At 31.6% G+C, this 27,110-nt stretch overlaps 1 protein-coding gene and 1 long non-coding RNA gene across 11 annotated transcripts; one reads left to right on the top strand and one right to left on the bottom strand.

The window, feature by feature from the left end:
• Positions 1 to 638: 638 nt before the first annotated feature.
• On the bottom strand, positions 639 to 3,968 carry LOC112734716 (uncharacterized). 8 transcript variants are annotated; one of them, XR_011880465.1, is made up of 10 exons: positions 3,143 to 3,911; positions 3,039 to 3,072; positions 2,861 to 2,898; positions 2,725 to 2,766; positions 2,060 to 2,475; positions 1,859 to 1,927; positions 1,501 to 1,638; positions 1,278 to 1,390; positions 1,111 to 1,188; positions 639 to 883 (listed from the first exon to the last, which is right to left on the bottom strand). It is a non-coding gene; the product is annotated as an uncharacterized lncRNA (long non-coding RNA). The 8 variants fall into 8 exon arrangements; XR_011880468.1 differs by having other exon boundaries at positions 2,060 to 2,150; XR_011880464.1 differs by lacking the exon at positions 3,039 to 3,072 and having other exon boundaries at positions 3,143 to 3,968.
• A 4,335-nt stretch (positions 3,969 to 8,303) lies between these two features.
• Positions 8,304 to 11,230, top strand: LOC112734715 (type IV inositol polyphosphate 5-phosphatase 9). Of its 3 annotated transcripts, XM_072233710.1 has the most exons (8): positions 8,427 to 8,442; positions 8,539 to 8,788; positions 8,888 to 8,995; positions 9,074 to 9,353; positions 9,611 to 9,795; positions 10,439 to 10,547; positions 10,657 to 10,811; positions 10,901 to 11,230. In XM_072233710.1, the coding sequence occupies exons 2-8, from the start codon at positions 8,634 to 8,636 to the stop codon at positions 11,145 to 11,147; spliced, it is 1,239 nt and encodes a 412-aa protein (XP_072089811.1). In that variant the 5' UTR covers positions 8,427 to 8,442; positions 8,539 to 8,633; the 3' UTR covers positions 11,148 to 11,230. The 3 variants fall into 3 exon arrangements, with proteins under 3 accessions (XP_025639940.1, XP_072089811.1, XP_025639941.1); XM_025784155.3 differs by having other exon boundaries at positions 8,304 to 8,788; XM_025784156.3 differs by lacking the exon at positions 8,427 to 8,442 and having other exon boundaries at positions 8,512 to 8,788; positions 8,900 to 8,995.
• The last annotated feature ends 15,880 nt before the right edge of the window (positions 11,231 to 27,110 follow it).

The raw sequence follows: 27,110 nt of genomic DNA, 5'->3' as shown, positions 1-27,110 counted from the left end.
TGTGTAGTAATAAATGCTAAAAGATGAATTAGAGTAAAAAGAGGCAATTAATAATCATTAATTTTGTATCTTTTAAAAAATAAAATTTAAATAATTATTAATTAATGACAATTAATTAGTATAGAGTGTAGGTTCACTACAAGAAAAATCACTTTTAGCGGCCATTTATTTTGCTTTTAGCGGCAATAAAAATAGCCGCTAATACATTTACCAGCAATTAGACATTAGCCGTCTTATGCTTTGCCGCTAAAAGGTTTTAGCGGCAATTATAACATTTGCCGGTAAAGGCCTTTTTAATGGCCGCAAAAAGTATATAACTATTAGTGGTCATTTTCTTGGCAATTTGTATGGCCACCAAAAGTAATTCCAAAATTACAATATTATTTATTTTTAGCGGCCATTACTATTGCCGCAAAAACCTATTTTACCGGCAATTTATATGGCCACTAAAAATAATTCTAAAATTGTAATATTATTTACTTTTAGTTGCCATTACTATTGCCGCTAAAATCTTAAAACTTTTTTAGTTATATTATACTGATTTTCTTAAAAGCAACGAACTACTTTTTTTTTCTAGAATCTCAATTATTTGTGCCAATTATTATTATTAGTATGCATAATATAAATATACAAATTAATTACTACAAAATGAGATATTTCATTAAACTCAAAATATTGATATATAAAATTCTCTTGAAAAATAATAAATCATGTTACAAATCTAAACAACAAAAATGCTATAAGTCTATAACTATATTACATCAAGTTAGGCTATAAATCAATCCCTCTTTTCTCTCTTTCCTCTGTCATCATAGTCTAGATGGATCTGCCAAGACTTGTTTCAATAATCACATCATCAACATTCACCAAAGTGCTTCTTCCTCTGGGAAAAAATTCATCATTTGTAACAACAATAATTAGGACCTTAAATTCCCCCTGCTCAATTCAATGTAATGCATTGAATTTAGTTTCTAATGATAACAATAATTATAATAAAAATCAAACAACAGATCGTCAAATTATTGCTAAATACGAACCTTTTATTTGGCCTCATGATAACAATAATATCATATGCAATTTAAGGTTCTATATGTAATAAAATGGAGTTACCTTTGTAGGAAGTGGCAACATTACCCATTGATTTGAAGCTGATTTAGCTTTTGATCTTGTCGTTATTCCCACATTAGACTTTGAAAAGCAAATAAGCTCAACTACTCAGCACCACTTCGAAAAGAATGTTTAAACGAATATATTGAATCAATATAATATTGTAATACCTTAATTAGATGGCCTAGTATGTTTACTCTTGCCAATTTATTGTGCCTACTGGCTAGCAACAAAGCCAGAGCAATTGTAGTAATTTTTATTTGATAGGCCCCTTGTATCTCACCTGCCATCACATGCCATACAGTTAAATTTGTTAGATCTTGTTTATATGCATGTTAACCATTTGCTGTTAATCATTCTAATGTTTGAGTCTCTATTAAAAACTCCTCATACACTCATGATAGATAAGATAGCGGATTCAAGTTATTTGCAGCTAGAAAGCTAACTAGCTTTTCACATTCTACAAAGCTCCATCAAGTTAGGCAGCAAAACATCCTTCAGCAAATGAAAATTTTCCAAAGAAATTATAAACTGCATTGATAGAGGAAATCAAATCAGTGTTAATTGAATTGAAGAAAAACAGGGTGAGAAATTACCTACAAGGATTCTACGAATTAATTTTATCCATCACAGTATAAAACATTTATGAGATAAACTGATATCTAAAAATAAAAATAAGAAACATACTAAATTGAACCCTAATTATAGTGTGTAACTGTCTACTCCAGAATTAATAAAAATAGAAGCTGACCTCATGATTGCCATGCAATAAAACATAGAAAGAATATCCTCCAAGAGAGAAGATTCACCAGATTCCACTCTACATGAAAGAAAAAATCACAATCTTCAAATAAACAACACTTATAACAATTTTTTCAAAAATAAAATAAAATAAATAAAATATTTCAATAAAACAAATGCATTAAAAATTGGAAAGGTGCTGAGGATTTACCTAAAGCAAGGATCCTTCTGCTGGATTTCAACAAAGGAAGTTGTGATTTTGACTAAGTGTAGCAACAAGCAGTTAACACTCTTTAACTCCACTAGATTAGTCACAAGTTTCAGTAAAGTAAACATTTTCAGAAATTTAAAACAGTTTTCAAAAAAAAAAAATAAAGGGAATAGAGTCTGAAGTCAGTTTTCAATAGGTTTGTCCTACCACCCTCTGTATTAGGGCTTTGCCCTTAAGAAGAAACCAAACACAACCACTACTCTTTATGAGGAAAGTAAAGAGCCCTTCAATAAAATTATGTAGCTACAGCAAAATCCCAAGTTGCCATAATGCCAACTAAATAATTAAAAGTATGCACTTTAGTTTGCATAGCTCATGCCAAAAATGTACCCCAACTTCCATTCTTTTTTATAGGCCTGTTTCACAAGCATAGAAGAGTTGAACGATTTACAATATCATGTTGATTAAATTAAAAGCATGTAAATTCAAAATATCTTGTTTCTCTACAAATTCATTATTGAAACTACCAGCCTGTAGTTCTCTTGGAGATCTCGCAAGGAGTTGTTAGTTTTTTTCTAATTTTTCCTGAAGCGGTAGTTTAATTTGAGACAAGATACTCTTAATCTGAATAGAAAAATGTCAACCTGATATACCCCAGGGAATACCTTTTGACTAAGGCTGAGGTCCTTGAAATGAAGCCTTGTTGTCTGATTTTATTCAACCAAATGCCAAAAGTTACATTATTGAGCAAACTTGATCTTATAATGTAAGCAAGAAGACTCATGAAGAACACATGCTCACCAATAGATTCTGATAAGCCAGCTAGCCCCCACCCCAACCTGTTGTGAATAGTAGTAGTGGAGATTGTGTTAGTTCCTTCTCTGATCAAAGCAATAGGTACCTAAACTGTGGTTGTAGTGGAAATAGTAAAATTAAAAATATTCCAAACTTTAAATCAGGCCTTAAGTAATAGATCCACCTAAGTCTGCAACTCTTACCACACCTCTGCAAACCTATCACCAACAACCACATTAACAACAACACAGAACAAACCTTAACATGTATCATATTATGAATACTAACCTGCTTGCTTAGGAACAGAGCTCCAACATCCATGACCGTACTTAATGATATGCCTGAGAAGCTTTTCATCCTCTTGAGAGAAATAATAAAAGACAAAAACTAGACGAAAACTAGAATTTTACCATATTGGAATTATTGAGTTCAACCGTTGAAGAATCACCATGAATCAGGTTACTTCTATCAAACCTATTAATCAAGAGAATAATGCGCTAACAGACCAGAGAATCATACTAATTGCAATGGATTCTGCCAGATATCAAGTTAAGCAGCAAATATTGAAGCACATCAACATGCATTTCGATTCATAGCAATACATGATCATTACAAGAGAATCAAACCAGATTTCACATAATAAAATCACAAAATTAACATGAAATTTTCAAAAAATTCCCAATCAGATCAGAATATCAATTAAATCACACAAACCCTGGAAATGAGAATTTTTCAGTTAAGCGATTGAAATTAAATGAGAAAAGGAGCAAAAGGTTATGAGATGCAAACTAAAATCAGAGATCAAAGTATGTGGTAGAGGCAGCAACGAAGACAGAGATTGTGGCAAGAACCAGCGCCAGAGAATGCAGAGTGAGGAGGAGGCGACAGCGAAGAACATCAATTGAGTAGGTCAGTGTAGCACGTGGTGTGAAGAGGAGGAGAAGGTGGCAGTGGTGGAAAATTGAAGAGCCGGCACTTCTACTCAAGGAGATTGGGTGAAGCGACGAAGAAGAGGTGCCATGGGTGGTGGTAGTTCGACGCAGAATGAGAGAAATGCATAGCGAACGAAAAGTGATACTCTTAATAATAGCAGACAAGAATAATTTTATATACTATTGGTAATTGTTTAGCGGCCATTTCCTCTTATTGCCATAACAAAGGAAGTATTTAACGGCAATTATTCATTTGCCATTAAAAAAGTTCTTTAATAATAGAAGTTGTGGCTATATTACTATTGCCGTTAAAAAATTGTCGGTAAAAATCAAATTTGTTGTAGTGGTTAAATATGTTTGTTGGCTTGTTGTTGGCTATACTCCTCTTGGTTTCCTAGCGGGATTATTTTACAAAAGGTACAGTAATTAATGAGCAGTGTAATTTATATTATTAATCCGTTTAAAGGTCTGCATGTACAAGGTAGGATTCAAATCCCCAACACTTAAGTAGACGAATAAACTGACCACTTGACCAATCCAAATTGGTTAGTGTTAGTCGAATAAAATAAATTATAAATTGAAAATGGTGCAATTAGCATCGAAGATTGTACATGATAAATCTTGTCGTCTGTGATGAGTTTTTTGTCGAAATAAGGTTATCACTTATCAATAAGGAAAAGGTATTTAATTAGTTCGATGAGGTTTGTCGAAGTGAAATAGAGCAATTGAAACAGTGTTAGGATCGATGGTCAAGACAGTTGAAGATGATTTCACAACACATATATCTGGTAGGGATAGTTACTTTTCAAGTTTTGTATATGAAACATGTGATGAAATTTGTTTAGTTGAAGAAATCTATAAATATACAAGATTCATAAGAAACGAAGTTGAAATTCGATTTCAGAAAATATTCTCACATATTCACATCTCTAATGACTTTTTGAGTTTGCCAAAAACTTTATTTTCTGTAAAATTTCTCCCATATCTTTATATATTTTCATTTAAATTTTCTATGATTTCCTTTTCAGCAAGTATTTTCCCTTTTGCAATGTACTCTTTTCATTTTTTCTCTTTTCAATTCAAACACTTAAATTTCAGTTTATATTTCTCTTTTTCTTAGTCTTGTTCAAAGAAGAGTCTTTGATGCATATTTAAAAATTACTCCTCGCAAAAAAAAAATAAATTTTGTTCTCAGATAATAAATATTGGACCAACAAAAAATTTACTAAAAATCTACATAATAGTTAGCAAATAATTTCACTAGTTTCACTAAAGTAACACTCAACATTTTGTACTTGATTAGTTTAAATTATCAAAATTATTTACAAAACAAATTGGAAAGGTTGTACGGACAATCATCATCAGTAACATTTATAGCTTACTATATAATAATCCACAAAGCAACAACATCCAGTTTCATTGTATTGATTCACATTTCAGGCACAAATAGTTTAGTTTATTTAATAATATAATTGTCCCATTTTTTGGGTGCTTAACATTAAACTAATTATATCATGCAAAAGTCAGTCTTAGAAGAGGTTCCTTTCAACAACACAGCCAAGTATGTCGGCTGTTTTTTAACTCCAGTTAGAAAATCACAGCCACATTAGTCTACTAATTAAAGAAAAACAATTGATAAAAAATAATTTTCAAAAGTAAAAGTGATGAGAAGGAAAAAAAGATACATTTTTTAATTAATCTATGATTATTTTTAAATGTATGTGATAAATGTGATGACAATATTAGGCAGAAACCAAGAACGTTGGTCCACCAACGAGACGCCGGCAAAGATTGATTGGTCCTTGATTATTTGTATTAAGTTATTCTAATGAGGTAACTAATAACGTTGATCATCAAAGAGTGCATTAAGGGTATATATATTGATGGTGCCAACTAGATATTATTAAAAATATATTATGTGACCTCTAAACAGTAAGTAAATGTGACTTGCCTCCATTTTCTATCTGCGCAATATTATATATTGGTACACGGCTTATAAAATATTTTTGTGAAAACCTTGTTTTAACTTCTTGAAAGTTACATCTACATCTACATATACATATACATATACATATACATATACATATACATATACAGTAATATTACATTATTAGTAAATATTATAATTTGCTAACGAACTATAATTCAAATGGTATAATCTCTTTATATTCATCTAAAAATCATAAATTTAACTCTCACTCCTAACTTTAAAAAAAAAAATTATAATTTTAAATTAGTATTTAGCCAATAATAATTTATACTCATATTTATATTTATATACATAAAATATATAATTTATACATATAAATTAATATATTTTGTATTTATATTTATCAAAATTTACACCTATAAATTAATAAATTTTATTTATTAAAAACACTTTAGTATTTATGTTGAGTAATTATTGGCCAAAATTACTAAAATCGGCAGACCGCCAAAACTTTCTGTATACATATATTACTAATACTCAATTTATATATAAAATAATTAATACTTAGTAGACGGTAAATAAAATTTTTTACACAAATATTTAATGTTTTTTTTTGTTTGTATCAGGATATCTATGAGGTTGGAAGTTCAATGATTAATTTCTTGAATATTTACGAGCAAGCAAGCTTTATTTCTATTCTCTAGTGAGTATCGAACCCAAAAAAAATAGTTAAACAAGAAATACAGATCCTCATCTATATGTACTAACTAGTATTGGTACACAAATATTTAATGATATATTGACAAATTAGTATTATCTAAATACATAAATTTAACTGAAAAATAACATAAATCTTTTTACATAATATCATTGCATCAAAGTTAATTGAACTGGTAATACTAATAGTATGCTTTATAATTATAAATCTCTACTCTATAATCAAATAAAATATAATTTGACACCAATTAAAATAATGCTGTGTAGTTTTCATCATAATTTGCAATGATAGACTTAGCTCTTGTGTTATCGTCATTATTTGATGTATTATCCTCTCTTGTAAACATACTATTGTCTCTAACTAATTATTAATCAATGAATATCTATCGAGAAAAGAAAAATTGATTTCATAATTTAACTTATCATCGATGTAGAACGTCATCTTAATATGCATTTCAAGAAATTTCTATCAACATAAGCATTATTGCAAAGAATATCATTTATGTGTGTTAATTTTTTTTTTTTTTTGTGCCTAAAATTAACACTACTAAACAGAGAACGAAGCTCAGGGAGCAAGAAGATCACGCGGGAAAAGTTCATGAACATCTTCCCCAGGCTATAAGCACTCTATACTATATATATATATAATCAAAACAAGCTGAATTCAGACGTTAGTTCCATTGATATCTTATGGCACCCAAAATAAGGAACAAAAGCTTACGTTTTCTCCTTCATGAAAGCATTATTTAATTTGTACATTATCGAGAAATAAGATTTTTTATTTTGTTTTATGTTCATTATCAATTATCAGCTATAGATACAAAACATCACTCTTACATATAATAAATATACACTACATTTTTTTAATGTCAATTTGCATGTATCCTAATATTTATACACACACTCTCATTAATTAATATCAGATATAAATTTAATGAATTCGAACTATCACAAAGAAGAATAAACCTACCATATGATGAGGCTATGAACAATACAATTCGAATCAACTATTTAGGTTTATATCAAAATCAGGAATTAAAATTAGTTATTATTAGTAAAAAATATATATTAAAATATAAAAATATATTAAAAATACATACATAATAAATTCGAATATTGATATTTATTTAAGCGAATAAGTGAGCTAATAATTAGACCAACCCAAATTGATTGTAAATATATTTTTATTTGAGTAATCATCGATATTATGACTTGCTATCAAATAGTCATTTGTAGTTAATGTTTTAACGGTCCTGCTACATTACTAACAGCATATTTGCCAATTTTTGCCAACTCTTATTTATAACTGTGTTTCATGGAAGTGTTTTCGTGGATGTGTCTAATAAAAATGTATTTTTTATGGTTGTGTTTAATAGAAGTGTCTTTATAGATATATATTCTGGATGTGTCTCTTTATATATGTATTTAAAATATAATAATTAATTATTATTGACAATAAGTTGGCAGATAATATGTTGGTACCTATACTTTTCTATGTTTTAAATGTTTTAAATACCAAAATATTTACGGTGTGAGACAACATCTTCTTTTAAAGTCACAAATTTAGCAAGATCATCACATATGCTACATAACAAATGTGTCAAATTATTTTTCACCAAATAATTCAGTCATGGAGATAATTAATATTTTCAGATATATCATGCAAGTTTGGTTAATTATGATCATTAAGATATATGTGATTCTTTATTATTATTATTATTATTATTATTTGCGTTACTTGCATGCCTGGTTTGCTATGGACCACACTAATCTAATCCCACTTGGAGTTGCAGCCATGTTGAAGAATTTAAATATGCGAGAAACATTAAGATATGGTTTAATAAATTGTAGTAAACAAACAGAAGAATTCAAATGTGCAGAGAAGAGTAGACCCATGTTTTTCTGATAAATTTGCGTCTCTCTCTCTCCCACTAGGACATTGTAAAGGAATGAATTCAACAATGCAGCCAATAATAATGCACATCATCTATACGTCACATGATTCATGAGTCTCTCTCTCTCTCTCTCTCTCTTCTCCATCATGATTCATGATTATTATTGATCTCTCATGTTCTACTCTCACTATATATATTCCTTTCATTCAGTAACCAACTAACACTTTACGATGCCACGCACCAAATTAAAAGCATGCAGTAGTAATGACATGTCAAGCTAGCTAGGTAGCTAGATAGATCCGACCATGTGGCCTACATTAGTGGTTAATAAGATTCTCAAGAAGAGGCTAGGAAGCACCAACTTTGTCGCTGATTATCATCATACTTATGAGCAACCCTTGTTGTCCATTGATGAACAATCCATTCATCATCATCCAAATTACAACAAGTACAACTACAAGTAAGCCTTAATTAGCTTCTTCAAATCTTAAAATTCAAATCTCTTGTTCTACTTCCCCTTTTTCTTAATTTCTTTACTGGTGTATGTGTGTGATCCAAGGGTTTTTGTTAGCACATGGAACGTAGGTGGGGTTGCACCACACCAAGATTTGAACTTGGAGGATTTGTTGGACACATGCAACAACTCCTGTGACATCTATGTACTAGGGTAAGTATGTAGCCTTTAATTAATTATTCTTCTTGTTATTGATTTACATACATAGAAATAACAATTAATGATCATCAGGTTTCAAGAAATAGTGCCTCTGAAGGCATCAAACGTTCTGGGATCAGAGAACAGCGAGGTTTCTAGCAAATGGAATTCCTTAATCAGGGAAGCTCTGAACAAGAAGACAGAAAATGATGATGAGTGGAAAGGAGACCCACAAGAATTCCAGTGTATCATAAGCAAGCAAATGGTTGGTGTGTTCATATCTGTGTGGACAAGGAAAGATCTTCGCCCTTTCATTCACCATCCAAGTGTCTCTTGTATTGGATGTGGCATCATGGGCTGCTTAGGAAACAAGGTCACCTATAATTAATTAAACAAATTACATTTCATTAACCCCACAATTAGTTCAACCGAATTTATTTTATTTAGTATTCATCAATTATTGCTAAATAAGACAAATTCTACCTGTTTTTCTTGTATGTCCGTTAATTTAAACTCTTACATACATACAAACTAACAAATTATTATTGTTAGATAAAAAATTGTCTTTATTGAAACACAACATATTATATATATAATCACTAAAAGTCATATTTGAATTTTAATTTACAGGGATCGGTGTCAGTGAGATTTCGGTTACATGAAACAAGCTTCTGCTTTGTGTGCAGCCATCTTGCATCAGGGGGCAGAGAAGGAGATGAGAAGCACAGAAACTCTAACGTTGCAGAAATATTTTCCCGGACAACTTTTCCCAAAGGCCCTTTGTTTGATTTGCCAAGAAAGATTCTTGATCATGAGTCAGTATAATAATCTTGAAACCGTCCAAATATTTTTTATAATTATTCACCCCCCCCCCCTTGCTTTTTCTTTATTAATTAAGTTCCTTTCTGACAAAATCATCAAAACAAGGTGCCAATATGTATTAAATAAACAGTTTTGTTTTTCATGTGCATATGATTTTCCTGGCTCTTAAAAAAAGAATTCATTTTTTTAGTGAAGAACCATCACCATTTCACCAATCATATATAGTCCCTGGCTTTGAATTTGTTCCTAATTAAATAGAAAACGATGCCGCCAAAACACTAACATCATTATTAGTTGGTTGTTACGTTTCTAACAAACTTTATCCTTAATTAATTCAATTTTAGTAGTAGGGAGGAAATTGTTCTTTTTTTGTAACTAATATTAATCAAACAGATTAGAACTAACATTGTAAAAAATGAGAGTAAAAAACCATTTGCAACTACAGAATTAGTAATACATACCCAAGTAGATTAGTTATTAAATATAGTTGACTTCTTCTTAGTAATCACTGAATGGTCAAATTAATTAACTATTCCCCTGCTTCTTGCATATTTATTTAGATATAATTAGAGAACAAATAATGTTGTATTAATTTTGAGGTGCTACCTAACACACAGTTTTGTCTTTTATGTGCAGCCATGTAGTATTGCTAGGAGATCTAAATTATAGAATTTCTCTACCAGAAGAATCAACACGGTTACTTGTTGAAAAAGGAGACTGGGATTCCTTATTACAAAATGATCAGGTATCTTATTAAGGTTTGAACTTTGAATATAATTTGGAAAATCTTCTAGGAATATTCTTTTCTTTCTTGTTTTTTTATCTAACTTGTATTAGTGGGAAAACTAATGAAGCTAATGATGGAGCTAGAGAACGGAAACATGTTAAGAGGGTGGCATGAAGGGCCAATCAAATTTGCTCCAACATACAAGTATTTTCCAAATTCAGATATGTATTATGGATGTTGTTATCATGGGAAAAAAGCAGAAAAGAAGCGAGCACCAGCATGGTAAGACACAAAAATTGTCAAAACTATATATTTAGATTGATATTAAATAATAGTTAACAAATTGAATTAATTGTTTGTTGTTAATTTAGGTGTGACCGAATAGTGTGGTATGGAAATGGTTTAAAGCAACTTGTGTACAATAGAAGTGAGTCAAAACTATCAGACCACAGGCCTGTGAAGGCAATATTCATAGCTCAAGTGAGGGTTTCAACAGAGCTAGGAAATTTGCAAACCTTGTTTCTATCAGAAAGATTTGAACACATTAAAACTCCTTTTGGAGTTTCTACAACCAATGATGATTTTCTATGTAAAAAACAACTGAGTTTCCGGTTGTGAAATAAGAATCATTATTATATTGTGATTTTGTACAAAAATTCTATTTTATATCTGAAGATAACATATCATAAGTTTTTTGCTGATGAGTATACAGTGAAGTAGTTGTTCAATTTTAGTCTTCATGTTATATAATATGAATTATTAAAGCACTCTGTCTAGTTTGAAAGAAATTAATTTCCTAATATCTTTTGGAGCTTAAATAAATGCAACTTTTCTTCTTGTTTGGAACCAGCAAACCAGATAAATTGGAGCACTCAAACTGCATATATGATAAATAATGATTTAAAAAAAAAAAAAAACTCCCATTCTTCAAAAAGGATAGAATATATTATAAGCCAATTATTGAGCTAGTTGGGAGGACATTAATTGGTTAGTACTGGTTTTGCTATCTATGATAGATAGACTAGCAAGTGGAACATCACCCTCGCTCTTATCCTCTTCTTCGTGCATGATGGAAATAAAAAACATATATATATTTCATGGAAATTGATATAAATCTGTAAATGCATGCGCATATATATATAAGATATCATTTTAGAAATGCAACTTGTGAAAAAAGTATATGCTACAAGTATGGTCATTGTGGCATGTTTCAAAGTTTGAAGAATGATTTTTCATAGATCTTATGACATCCTCTAGAATGGATGGGAAAAAAAAAGACATAAACATAACAATTTGATAACTAAATTAAAGAAATTATTAAGTGCTTTCAATGACATAATGTAATATACAAATTATAGCCCTCATATAGACGACAAGTTAGATATATATAAGTTGAAGAGTACAGGAAGCTAAGGAGTCCATGAGGATAAAATAAAATAATAAAACAAAAAAGAAATTTATATGAATTTGAATTGAAGGTGCAAGCAATACAATTATGGTTATGCAATTGCATGTGAAAAGGATCTTGAATTGTCTCTACACCAATCTTTTTGTGTTGTCGTCACTTACAGGGAACAAGGCCACAACTTGCTTGTTAACTACTGCTATTGTTTGTTAATGTTATACGTAGGTACAAATAGGGTGTTCATAGATTGGATTCGATCCGCATATAACCGAATCCGATCCGAAAATTACAGATATGGATCCGATCCGTAAGGCTTTCGGATCGGATCGGATCCGCACACTAATCGGATCGGATTGCGGATTTTGTGTTGGTGTCCGCATATCCGCGTATCCGCAAAAATAAAGAAATAAATAAGTAAATATTTTTTTATATTTTATTTCAACTAATAATTATCATATATGTTGTATTATTTTAATTTATTATTTAAAAAAATATGTTTAATATTATTTTAAGAGTAAACATATTTAAAAGAATAGAAAAATAAATTTTATTGATATTTTTTTAATAAGAATAAACTTTTTAAAATATTTTTGTGTTTTGCGGATATATCCGATATTCGATTCGCAAATGTGCAAATCGGATCGGATCCAACCTTAAAAACTGCGGATATTGGATCCGATCCGATGATTTTAGTAAGGATCGGATCGAAATTCTGGCCATATCCGATCCGATTCGCTTGCACCCCTAGGTACAAATTCTTTTAAAACTAAATTCTACCACGTCCCATAATAAAACTTGGATGAGCGAGAGTGATGAGAATGATTTTTATTAATATTAAATCAATTTAATTAGATTTAATTGATAAAAAAATTTATACGTATAGTGTTACTCTTTCTTAATTAAATGCTCATATGTAGGATTATAGGTCGAAAAACAGTTTGATTTATGCAGCACTCAATGATATTTCAACCCATCTTAGAAGTGTTTTCCTTTTTTTCGTCAAATAACCTTTAGTTAGCAAATTTTGAAGCAAAATAGAAAAATAGAAGTTGGCATATATATAACATTTATAAATTCCGCAAGTGGTTAAATATCTATTGAATCCAATAATGGTTGAGAAGATAGAAAAAAATATAAGTACATGAATACCTTATTCTAATATATAGTAAATTATTGTAATCTATAGTATAGTATCATTTTTTTTCTTCTTGATCAAACCTTTTTTTTATCATTACACTATTTATACACACACTCACCCACACTATAAAAATCTTAAACGGTTAAACCACATTCTAATCTTAGTTGAGATTTAAAAAGCAATCAATCTATCATCTGATTTAGGATTCAGCTACTTCTTTTTTGTCAACTTACACACCCACCCACGTATAATGTTTGGACGTCATAGTTTGAAAACCAGAGAGTTAGAACTTGCTTCTTTTGATTTTTTTTTAATTTATTAGTTTTTGTTATTTTGAATTCTTTAATTATTATTGAAATAAATAAATAAATTTAAATATAATTAACATATAATTATAAATATTATATATTGAAATATAAGTAACAACAATATGATCAATCTGACAAAGTCCAATAAACATGGTTTTTATTTGTTGTTTTCTTTCTTCTCACCTCTTTATATATTATGTATCAATTCAACTAGGTATCCTTCAAAAGTTGTACAATATTAAGTCTTTTATTACAATAATTTAAAAAAATTAAAACAAACACATTTAAAAATTATAAATAAATTTAGTGTCTTTTTAAAATTAAATACACATTCAAAATACAAACTAAATAAAACTGAAATTTAAAATTTCAATTTCAATTTTAAATTTCTGTTTCAGATTTAATATATTTAATTATTAATATATTACAATTTAAATATACATCCAAAAATCAAATGAGTTAGAATTCAAAATTTTGAATTTAAAATTCTAAAATAAATCTTAAACATCTTAAATCACTAGTAAAATTTTCGCTCCGTAAGGATCCAGAACTGCAGCGCCTCTCCCTCCTTATCTGTGGCCGCTCGTCTTCTCCCGCGTTGCCCACTCCTCTGCGACGATCTCCTCTTTCGGCGACGCGCTCCTCCCCGCGACGCGCACTTCCCTTACGCACACCTCCGCGCCTCCTCCATCGATGGGCTCCTTCCCGTTTCCTCCCTCGCGCCACACACAACCGCCCCCTTCTCCTGTGCCTCCCCCTGTCTTCTCCCCCAAGTCGCACTCCTTCTGTCTCTGGTAGTTCTGCTTGCAAATTTCTAAAAAAATTGGTTGAGTTCATTCATGAAGATATGCTATCCTTTTTTTTCGCTTAATAAAAAGTTCTATTTTTTTAAATTTATGTATAATATTGGAAGTGTCTGTGTTTTTTTTTTTTAATGTATTTGTGATTATAATTTTTTTTTGCACTCATATGTTTGATTTGGGAGTTATAATGTTAACCTAATTTGGATGTGTTAATACTTAATTTTGGATGTGTTTATGTTGTTCATTATGTTTTTATGTACATATATAAGTTTTTTTACATGAGTTTTGGATGTGTTGATAAAATATTTAGAATGCATTTTTATAATTTTGGATGTGTATTTGAGTTTAATTTTTTCTGTGTTCAATATGTAATTTTGAACTATAATGACAATAATTTAGATGTGTTAATACATAATTTTAAATGTGTTTATGTTGTTTATTTAATTTTAGATGTGTTTTTGACATGAGTTTTGAATGTTTTGAATAAAAAAAATAATTGAAGTGAGTTTAATTGATTTTGAAAACTTCACTAATTTTTTAAAAATTAGTACACGAAAAGTTGTTACGAGTTTTATGGTTTGGTTTGCAAAAAATTAATGTATTGCAAGTGGTTACAAATTTTACAGTGATAAGTATTCAAAATAAAAGTAGTTCCTTAAAAATAGAAAATATGATTAATTAAAAAAATTAAAATAATAAAATATTAGATTTAAAGGTTGAATAAATGCTGAATTTTGTTGTATAAGTAGTATTTTCCATTATGTACAGAGAAAGTATAGGGAGACAATTAAATAATTGTACAATGTGTACAATAGAAATAAAAAAATTATATAATATTTAATTTATATAATATTTAATTTATATAATAATTGTTGGCAATAAGTTGACAAATAATATATTGGTACCCTATACTTTTCCTTTGTCTCAAGGTCATTACACTGATACCGCAACCCCCTCCCAAACACTCTCTACATGTGATTTCACGTCTTCGGCGGTCATTATCTTCCATTCTCACTGGTCGGTCGCCGCAAACAACAAACGCCATCACCGCTCAGACCACAGCCCAACACTGCGCTGCCACCGCCGCCCAGACCACGACCCGATGCCACCCTACTCATTGTGGTCGTCCGAACATTCCTGTCACGCACAAAGGTGGTTTAGGCCGACTAAATAACATCGGATTCCTCTGCAGGCCTTCCTTTCTTCCCCGTCGCGCACAAAGAGAGGTTTGGGCGACGTATACAGAAAGGGCCTTGTCATGTAAGGACCAACCCACCCAACACGTATTGTAAAATCCAAAACCCATAGAAACTGCTGCTACATGTGGTTCACGGTGGACTCCAAGTACAGCACCACCGATGAGATCATCTGCTCCGCCACCGAGCTCCATGAAGGCATTTGGTTTAGGAAATCAAGCATTCACAGCCTTCAAGACGTCTCTTTCGACTGCTGAATGTTCAATTCATTAGGTATGTAGATGGTTATTTAATTCTTAATTTGATTCTGTTTAATTATATACAATTAACAAATGTTGGATGGTTATTTCACTAGGTAGTGAAATGATTATTTTAATAATTACGTAGATGATTGTTTGATGGCGGGTGAGAAAACTTCTAACGCCGGGGAGGTGGGATGATTGATGAGGGTGGGGTAGCAGACGGTTGGGATGGGGAGGGAAGAGGGTGTTTGGGTAAATTTCTTTGGTAATAAATTAGGGTTGAGATGATTAATTATTTGAAATAATTGTTTAGGTTTCTTTTTTTTTTTTATTGAACCAAATTCAATATCTATTGTATAAATTGTCAAAATTTTTCATTGTCTCCCTAGCAGAGTTCGTCTGTATATTTTAGAATTGGTTAGTTTTGATGAGTCACTATTCTGTTATACAAATAAGAGTAAATAGTTAAATTAGTTCCTAAAAAATTGTGTGATCTCTAAATTAGTCCTCCGAATAATTTTTACAATAAAAAAAATTATTTTTAACACTTAAAAATTCTATTTTACTTTCAAAATAATTTTACCCGTTGAAAATTCATGTCAACAATCCTTGAATGTTTTGATTTAATTTTCGTAAAAATGCAATTATACAAATTACAAGCATCAATCTAAAAAAAAAGACATCTTTTATGGGATATTGTAACTAATAATGGCAGGTTAATCAAAATCATATTCTACTATTTTCACTAGGTATAAACGTAAACTCACACTACAATTATGCTCCAAATTCTCTAATATCTAACCTACAATATGAAAATCCGAAAGAAAAACAAAAAAATTATAATCTTATTGGTTAACCCTAATTTCAACTGTGGGCTGAATACTTAACTACCACACATAGCAGTAGTAAAAAGAAAAAAAAAATAAAAGAGCATAGAATCACATGAGAAAAAAAAAAAGAAAGGGAGTGGAAGATAAGAAACTAGTGGTTGGTATGACGAGAGTTGATATCGCCGAGCAAGAAGAATGAATGGAAAAAGTGATAAGCACGAAGGTGACAGAACTAATGAAGCTGATGAAGACGATTCTGTTCACTATCGTCGTGCTCTGTTTTGCCTCCACCATTGACTTGCTTCTACGTCTCCTTCACCACCGTCTTACATCTCCTCCTCTTTTCATGGACACTTTCCACTAGGTGAAACAGTTTTTTTGAATGAGAAATTGGAATCAAGCGATAGGGCATCGTTTTGATACACTCAACTTTCCATAAGTTAAAACGATGCCGTTTTATGTGCTGAGGTGTAAGCTTTTATTAACACTGTTAGCAGAAAAGTGACAGAAGGACTAACGCAACTAATTTTAAATCTTTTAAAGATAAATTTGATTAAAAAAATTTTAAGGATTAATTTAAAAATCGCGTGATCTTTCAGAGACCAATTTAACTATTTACTCATACAAATAATTTTATTATTAGATTTCATAAATTCTCTAAAGATTTGGTAAACTATACAAATTATAATATAGTAGTATTGCACTAAAAGGTGATACAGTAATACGCACAAAATATTCAGTGCCTATCTTATCCATTTTTATCCTCTGTTCTTATTATTATATATAATTAAGAATATTAAATTAAATAAACTAATTTTGTATTATACATATTCGCTACCTATTGCACTATTGCGTTACCGTTTGTCCAAAGTTTTTCACTTTTTGGAAATTAGGCCATTTATCCAAAGTTTGAATGGAGAATAGTCCATGCATACTGGAATGTGTTGAGTAATTTGGCTGGGCCTATTTCGACTTTTTATTTTTTTTCCTGATCTGACAAATTTTAAAAAAACGCGTGGCCAAAAATATAGTAAACCAACAAAAGATATCCCATGACCAAAAACAAAAAACAAGATACCAAGACTGAAGTTTATTTTCTCTTCATATTTTGAAAACTACCCAAATCGAAAAGTTTTATTGTGACTTAAATCTATAGAGAGTTCTGACAAAAAAAAAAAATCTATAGTTCATGTCCGAAAAGTAAAATTTATAAAGAATTCCTCCTACAAAAAAGTCAAAATTTCATGATGTAAAAGTGATCAAATTGATAAGTATCTAAAATACTAAACGATTATTTTTATTCGAAGTAAAATGTTGACAAATTTATTAATAAAGAACTAATTTGTATTAATAAACTTATTTTTAAAAAGTTAGAATACACTGTTCAATCTATTAATTAAGAAAATTAATGTTTTGAAATTTTTTCACATAAAAATTATTTTTTATGGAATATAAAATTAGTTTTTTTATTTATCAATAAATTTGTCAATATTAAAAAATAATAAGTATTGTTTACTCTAAAAATTCTTAAACTTTTTATAAGTGTGAATACTTCAATCAAAAGTTAATAAAATCTTATAGTTAAATGTTATATATTTTAACCCTTTTATTTGCTTACTTGAAGGTTGTTCCGGTCATGGTGTCTGGGGCCTCAAATAGTCTAACGACGATCTAGACCTCAAATCCAAATTTTTTCTACGGTCCAAACTAGTCAGAAAGCCGGGAACCAATAACTAACAGTCAAATTTAAATATTTTTTTTATTTTAGTTAATAAAATAAGATAGCAAGACAATCTATATAAAGAGAGTCAAGGGTTCCCTCAGGAACGTTATACACTCCTAATTCATACATATACTTGATGAACAAAAACTGAAGTTCACAGATACCGACAAGTGTACTGTATCGTCCAAGTAATATCACAGTGAGTAGATATTGCCAGACTCCAAATTTTGAAAAATATTTTATGAATGATAAGGAAAAATATTTAGAACATAAACTCGAACACTTATCTTAAAGGATTTGGTCCAAAATAGGGCTAAAAGAAAATTTAACTACCAATTCTAAAGGGATTTTGGCCAAATATTATATGGTATGAGGTAAGAAAACTCTCTCCCTTTCAATTTTTTCTATATGTGCTAGTCCTAGTTGAACTATGTGTGGAATTTGGTGAAATTAGAGTTGTTTAGTTGATTTTACACAAATTGGGTGTTTGGTGTGGTTGGAGCTTTTGTTGAGGCTTGAATTGAGGCTTGGGCTGATTTTGGATCAATTGGTGGAGACTTGGAGGATTGATCAAAGTTTGGGTCCTTTCGGGGTGGAAATCCAAGTGTTGGGACACCGCCGTCAACAAGGTAGGAATTTTTCTTAAAACCGTTTTATTACCAAAGATTGTTATAAATCGATATCGAGATGAAAATGATATTTTTGATGATTATGTGAGTCCCATGAATTGGTATGTATGATTGTTAATGTACTTAAATGATGAATTAGTGTAAATATTGTGTTTGATTATGGTTGAGAATGTATATTTGATTAGTAAATGAATGTTGTGATTTTGATTACCTTGTGATGAGTTATATAAAATTGAGTTGAATGATATTTGACGTAAGAGTTTAGGTCTAAAACTGTAATAGAGTGAGGTATCCCTTACTTGGTGAGTTACGGTACGTGTATAAGTGCCATATTGTGATTTATTGTGGATATGATGAGAATTAGTTGGACATTTGATGTGTTGTGGTTATTGTAATGAATGAAAATTGTAATGAGTTATGTTGTATGAATGAAAATTGGTTGATTAGGTTCTTGATGTAATGGATTTAGTTGTCGAGCTTTAAATGGCTAGGGAATGGATTTGGAATTGATAATTGTGTAAAGGGGTTTCTAGAAATGGTCTTGGGTGGTGTTAAAATAAAATGAATTGAAACAATGTAAAAGTGTATTATACATATTTTTGGGTAAATTAGTTATTTTGTCCAACTTTGAAGGGCTATAACTTGGAGCTTTGAGTTTGAAATTTGATGAAATTTGTCTTATATTAAAGGTAATGATGAGAGCTTTAAAAATGTTTAAGAACGAAGGAAAACGGAATTTTGTAGAAAAAATTATGAATATTTGAAAACGGGTATAAAAATCTGAAAAACTGAAATTATGCAGAAAACCAAAAATTCTGATTTGCGTATCCACGCACCATATGGTGCATGCGCACCATACAGAACTAGTGTAAATGCTCATGCATATGCACAAGGGTGTGTGTACGCACGCCAAGGAAAATTTACAAGTTGTGCGTACGCATGGATCCTATTTTCTTAAATAAACTCTATTTTTGACTGCTTGACTTTTCTAGCATGCTTGTAAACCCCTGTAAACCTCGTATGATATGTATAACTTGTTTTTAAGCTCTGAATAGAGTGTGGCTAAGTACAATGAATTAAATTGAATTATTTCTGAAAAAACGCTTGGTTAAACCGGATGACATGGTTGCGGGGATAGTGGTTTGTCCCGCCCTTGGTGAAGACGGTTGTGTTATCCTACTCACGAGGTAATAGAATTGATAATTGATAAGAGATTGGGATTAATGAACCTAAGCTTGATAAATTAACAACGATTTGGGGGTTAACGAGTTTAGTAACTTATGATATTGCTAAAAGACATTGACATTGATTAATGGTGGGCAAATGACTGGGTTGGCAAGGATGGAGGTTTATCCCGCTTGTATGTTAATTAACAATGGTTATATTTGATGTTGGGGGGTAGATATCATGAAATTAGTAAGTCCTTTCCCGATAAAGACTTGTTGTGTAGGGGGTAAATATGATGAATTTAATGAATCATTCTCCGATAATGACTTGATTTGTGAGACACTTACACCTGGTAGACGCAAGGACGTGGGTCTTGTTCCGCTTGCTCGGTGTTGTAGTGTAATTGTGGGAATAGTGATTCTGTCCCGCATATAGTAAGGACCGTGGTTTTATCTCGCTCACAGTTTGAGTATGATTATGTGTGATTGTGATTACGATTATTTTGATTGGAAATATAATTAATGATTATTACCTACCTGGGTAGATGCAAGAGTTGTGGCTTAGTCCCACTTGCTCTGGGTTAAGGTTTGAGACACCTGGGTAGATGCGAGGATTGTGGTTCACCCCACTTGCTCTGGATTGAGATTTTAAACACTTGCCTGGGTAGATGTAAGGGTTGTGGCATTGTCCCACTTGCATCTAGAATTGTGGTGAAAGGCACCTGCATGGGTAGATGTATGGGTTATGGTGTTATCCCACTTGCATTCGGGTTATGGTGTGAAGCACCTGCAAGGGTAGACGCAAGGATTGCAGTTAGTCTCGCTTGCTCCTGATATGGTGTTCTATGTCGGGTTAGCTACCGGATATGTCAGGTCTGGCATTATAACCAACACGTGAGCTCATGACCAGTAGGATAGACATGCATCATACTGCATTTGCTTGCATTTGCTTGGGTCTGAATAATTACTTGGTATGCCTAATTGACATCCTGTTAATTACTAATTATGCTACTTGTCATACTTGCTCTCTATGTATGATTGTGACTCGTTGGTTTGGATTATGGTGATTTGAGTGTGATCGATTATATTTGGGCCAGAATCCGTGATTTGATTATGCTTTGGGTTGGAAGCCACGATTTGATTATGTTTTGGACCGGAGGCTGTGACTGTTTGGGCCGAAGGCCGTAATTGGGCAAGCTATATGCCTTGGTAAGTTGGTGAAAATTTTGATATACACTTTGACTTGTGGTAGGTTGGATGTTGATTGATTTTGCTTGGGTTGGAGGCTGTGATTAATTATGTGATGGGCCGAAGGCAGTGAATGATTTATGTTTGAGGTTTAGTGAAGTATAAAAAATCAAATTATTTCAAAATCGACTTAATGAACCTATGTTTGGAACATGCTAGTTATTCATACAATTTAAGTAACTTTTAAGATTATTATAATTGAACTATGAATTTGGATTTTGGATAAGTAATTGTTGATTTTCGAAAGGGTTCATAAGATGAGCGATGATCACTGCGGTTGAAAACAACGTTCTTTTTATATATTCTCTTATGACAATTCTAAACTTCACGGTGAGACCGTTTGGATAGATTCTCACCCCCTATAGACTTCTCTTTTCAGGATGGACGAGGTAGCTTATGAAGTTTCTTCTGCGTGTCTAGTTGTATATCTTAGTTATGATTTTTTCTCGCCTTTATTCTTATAATTTTGTAAGAGGGATAAGAGTCGAGATTGTAATGACATGTATGTATGTAATATTTGTAAGTTACTTGTATAAAAAGTCCTTTATATATATATGAAGTGTTGTGATTTGTATCTATGCATGTTTGTACAAAGAAAAAGTGTTTTCGGCTTTTCAAACAAACAGCGATATGGTTTCGAGTAAAGACTCCTATTTTATTATTATATATGTATGATAGTCGTCGTAATATCCATTCTATCAGAGTAGCGCAACCAAAAGCGTGACATTTTGATAGTAAGGATGTTATAAATATCGTTCCCATATGGATTAAAGGATGGAGCACGCAAATATCGAGTTAAATAACTAATTAGATCAATGAAACCTGGATTGATTAGGGTTGAAAACTTGTCTTGTTGGAGTCTTGGAAGTTGAGTGCTTCTGAGGCAAGCAGTGATGTTGAATCGAGAGAAATCAATAATGGAGAATGTCAATGGCTTCAGAGATGTTTAAACCCTAGGAAGATCAAACCTTGTGTTCCTATTCTAAAGCATGCAAAGATCTTTTCACGACGAATCTTAATTAACCGATTTTCAATGCCTTGACTCCTCGGTTTCTCCTCAATTAACCAACCGCCAATGTCTTGGTCAATCAATTAATCAATGAGGTTAAGTGCAAATCCGATTCAGTTCCTCATAAGATTCAAAAGTAGTCCTTAGGTCGGATTATATGTCACGTATCCAAGTTAGTCCTATCCGATTAAATCTTATGAGAAAACACAATTTTCAAAAGTTGTTCTAATCCGAAATATATGTCACATATTCAAAACTAGAATGATTGAAAATTATGTATGTGTCGCACACTTTAAAAACCACTATGTCTAGTCAATTTAAAAAGTCATGTGAAAGAGTTTTCAAGCATAATTCGGATATTAGTTCTGTCGAATTAATAAACAAATTCAGGACGGGATTAGCACACTTTCAATGCTACTAATTTGTTTACGATGAAGAATGAATAACTCAATCATGAAATAGATCAATTGAACACTTTGAAATAAAAGAAAACACATATTAATAATCTATAGAAATATAAACAGAGCTCCCAACCCTTTGACACAAGGATTAGTTACTCATGGAGAATGGAAAACAACAATAAAACCAAACTGCGCCGAGGAAGCTTGATGTCCTCTCTGTGAATGTCGTTCACTTATTTATACTTGGGGTTTCTTCTAAATCAAATTCAAAAACTAAATCTTATCTTAATAGAATAATTAAGATAGCTCCTAATAATTCAAATCCTAAAAACAGAATCAAATCAAATTTAAATTATAGCAGAATCTTCTTCAATCTTCAACTAGGAATCACATCTTTGAGGTTGGGCTTTGTTGAAATCATTTTTGACGTTGCATGGGACCTGGTGGCGTGTAACTGGGTCTAATTCTTTAGGCTTGGGCGTGTAACGCCAAGCAATAGCGTTACACGCCAATTTATTGGGCCAGTAGGGTGTGGCACGCCCCAATAGTGGCGTTACACACCAGGCTTGGGCTGCTCCCTAGGGATTGCCTTCCTCCAAGGCGTGGCATGCCTCCTTCACTGTGTGACACACCATGCCTTGCTTCCTTCATGGGCGTGGCACGCCATGTCTTGAATCCTCCAGGGCGTTGCACGCCCTTCTTGTGGCATTGCATGCGACTTCAGTGGTAGTGCAGGGCGTTGCACACCCCTGCTTCTTCCTCCAGGGCGTTCCACACTCCTCTAATGGCATTGAACGCTGGCTTGTGCTACATGGGTTGCATGACTTTAATCCTTACGTACTTTAATTACATGCTTTTTTCCATGGCCTTGCCCTCTGATTATGCTTTATTTGCTACTTGATTTTCCTTCTTAATCCTGTATTTCCTTGAAAAACACATAAAACACACCTTAGTACCAAATGGCAATATCCTTATTCTCAGATAAAAGACCCTCATAAGTTATCCTCGTGAGATAGGAAGCTCCAGCCCTAAAATTCCAATATGGATCAATTCGGTGCTCCCCCTCCTGGGATAACCAAAAAGGCTGATGACCTTGGACCGAATCCTCAAACAAGTCAAAGATCCGGTGGTTTGGCTGAGCATGGAAAGAAATATATCCCTTCCAATATTTTTTCTCCTTATGTGAAATGGTGCACAGAAAGAAAAATAAAAAGACTTCAACCCGAGTCGGTATCTCCAAAAATTCACTCACCAGCTCGGAAGTCCAGATAGTCGCCCAGCTGTTTGGATGAAGTTAAGACGACGTCGCGGAAACATGATTCAGAAGGGCCATGACGAACTCGGAGAAAGGCAACCAAAATCCCAAATTGGTAACAAAGGTTCGTGCACCCATATCCAATCGGGAACCTACGGGGAGTTCAGATGAACGTAGCACACCCTCTCGTTTTCACTGGAGAGCACAGGCTCTTACTATTGCTCTGTCTCGCCTCCTCCCAACACAGGCCCCTCATCTCGAAGTCTCTAAAGATCCCCCTCATCTAACCGGGAGGGTGTACCTTACACATCGGACATCACCCAATGGTGATGATCCGGTACACCTCCAGCCGGAAAAATTGGACTTGGATTCCCTTGAACTCTCCTCTGCTACACTATACCTATATCTAAACGAGGGCACCACTATCAACCCATTCCCCAGAAACATAGAAAAACAAGAAGACCCCCTAACTATATCAAAACTATGCCAAAAATCTACCAAATCCCATAAATCCTAAGCCATAATAGAACAATGACATCCCCTCCCCCCATTTCCTCTATCGCGACACGAAGGAAACCTAAAAAGAAATAAGCAGAATGAAAACTAAAGCAACTAACAAAGCACGAAAAACAAAGAGGAGGCACTAACCTGTTCTAGAATCAGCAAGAAAAGAAACTAGATGAGCAAAAATGCAACAACTAACAGCGGTCAATCCAAGCAACAATACAAGAGACCAGAAAAATGCTAGAAAGGAACAAATGAGAAAGGAGTAGTTACAAGAATATAGAAGCAAAAAACCCCCCAAGTTTATAGAAATACCAAAGGACCAGCAGGACTGAAAATGGAAAAAAGGCAAAAACCCCATACTCTCTCTCTCTCTCTCTCTCTCTCTCTCTCTCTCTCTCTCTCTCTCTCTCTCTCTCCGTGTCAATCTGCTATCGAAAAACGCAATGGACAAACGCAAAAACAGCTTGCACTCTGACAACAATCAAATGACCTTCCAAACCACAAGGAACCGAACTCATCAGCCAATGATGAGACCAAGCGTATACTTGCTCTCATGCTGCAGGGGCAACTATTCCAGTCATGGTGTTTGGGGCCTCAAACGGCCCAACAACAACCCGGACCCCAAACCTAACTCATCCCTACGACCCAAACTGGCCACAAAGTTGAGAACCAATAACTAACATTCAAATTTAAATACCTTCTTTATCTTAGCCAACAAGATAAGATAACAAGACAAACTATATAAAGGGAGTTAAGGACTCTTTCAAGTACGTTACACGCCCCTAATTCATACCTATACCTCTTAAACTCATTCTGATTTAAACGTCAAAGTGTCTTTATAAATACCACCCCTGCCACTTTAGAAGTCCGATCCCGTTATCGCCAAAACCGACGAGTTCTTGATCCTTCTTTCAACATGTACCATTGAAGTCTAATACAGACGTGATATTAGAATTTATCATTTCTGTACCTTACACAAGAAGGACAATATATATATATATATATATATCACATTTGTAAAATTGTTCTTCCTTTTCTTTTTCGGTAATACATGAGAAAACTTGGTATGATACATTCGAATTCCTTGGACTAAGTATAGATTACTTCGACGTAGTTAAGATTAATCAAAAATTTGATTTAAGTTAATAAATTAAATTGATTTTAAATGATAAAATTGATTATTAAATTAACAAACCGATTTTAAAAATAAAAACTGATTTTGTATGAAAAATTGATTTTTGCATATGAAATTCGGTTTTACATATAAAAACTGATTTTGCATATAAAAACCAGTTTTCCGTACAAAAATTGGTTTATTTCAAAATCAGTTTTTTTAAAAATAAAACAGAATAAAAAAATAATTTTATGCAAAGTCAAATTTAATTTAAAAAATTAATTTTAATTTATGAAATACTATTTTATTGATAAATTAAGAGTCTAATTACCCTATGGGTGTTATAGAATTAATAGGTGTGGTTTTGGTTTTTATACTTATTTTATAAACTCACATATTTAATTAGTTTTATATAGTTTTGATTCATCGGTTAAAAATTAATTTTTAAAATTTGATTTTATTAACTAAAATTTAAATAAATATGATTATGGGTTTTAAAACCATTTTAAAAAATTTGTTATTCAAAATGTGATTATAAATTTTTATCGGTTAACTATAATTTAATTTGGATAATTATCTCTGTTTTTTTAAGATAATTATTTTAATTTATTTCTTGAATAAAATTGGTCTAAAACCAGACATCACACATAATAATGATTCACATAAAAAAGTTTTACTAATTAATTAAATAATTATGTAATTGAAGTAAAGAGCACTCTACTATATAAATTAAAATTGTATAAAAAAAATATAAATTTTTTTTATAGTGTATTTTATTTTTATTTAAAATGTGGATCTTAACTTTTTTAATTTTTCTTTCATCTTATATAAAATAAAGATATATAAACTTACATCTTTATCATATAATTTATCTTGAAGTAATAAAAAAAATAGGTAAGATAATTTTCAAGAAGAGGAAATAGAAAGGCATGCTTTCGAGTTTCGAGCATTAGACGGCTAGTTTATGTGAAAGTCTGGTCCAAAATCTTCATTTCTTTGTAAGTCATTTTAAAGGTTAGCTTTTACTTAATTTAATATTCATCTCTAAAGCAGGCCTCTAGGCTCCAATCAACGGCTGCTAGTGATGCCTTGGAATTAAGTTTAGACTTTAGATGAAGCTTCATCATAGGTTACTTTTAACTTTTAATTATTTAATTCTATTAGTACCTCTAGACGTTTGTTTTACATATATATGTTGGTCATAAGATTTTCTATCTGTTCGATGAAGAATGAAATTTCTTTGATAAGCTTTCATACAATTTCACAATATTATTTTACATTTTTCAACATTTAATTCATTCAAAGAAGAGAAGAAGATACTGATGACAAGTGCTACATAGCATGATAGCAAGAAATTTAAAACTAACCAGAATGCTTGTTAAAAATTATAGCCACGATTAGGTGATAAAATGGATAAAACTCACTATCTTATCCAAATTCTTAGAACAATGCATGCATTTTGAATTTTTTTTAAATTGTCTAATTGTAATGATAATAGAAAAAATATTAAATATATATTAAAATCAACTATTAAAAATAATTATTATATATTTATATATAAATATATATAATTTAATTTATTTTTAATATATATTTTATATTTTAAT

Source organism: Arachis hypogaea, chromosome 3 (genome assembly GCF_003086295.3).
Source record: "Arachis hypogaea cultivar Tifrunner chromosome 3, arahy.Tifrunner.gnm2.J5K5, whole genome shotgun sequence".
Lineage (NCBI taxonomy): Eukaryota > Viridiplantae > Streptophyta > Magnoliopsida > Fabales > Fabaceae > Arachis > Arachis hypogaea.
This window is presented reverse-complemented; position numbering and strand designations above follow the sequence as displayed.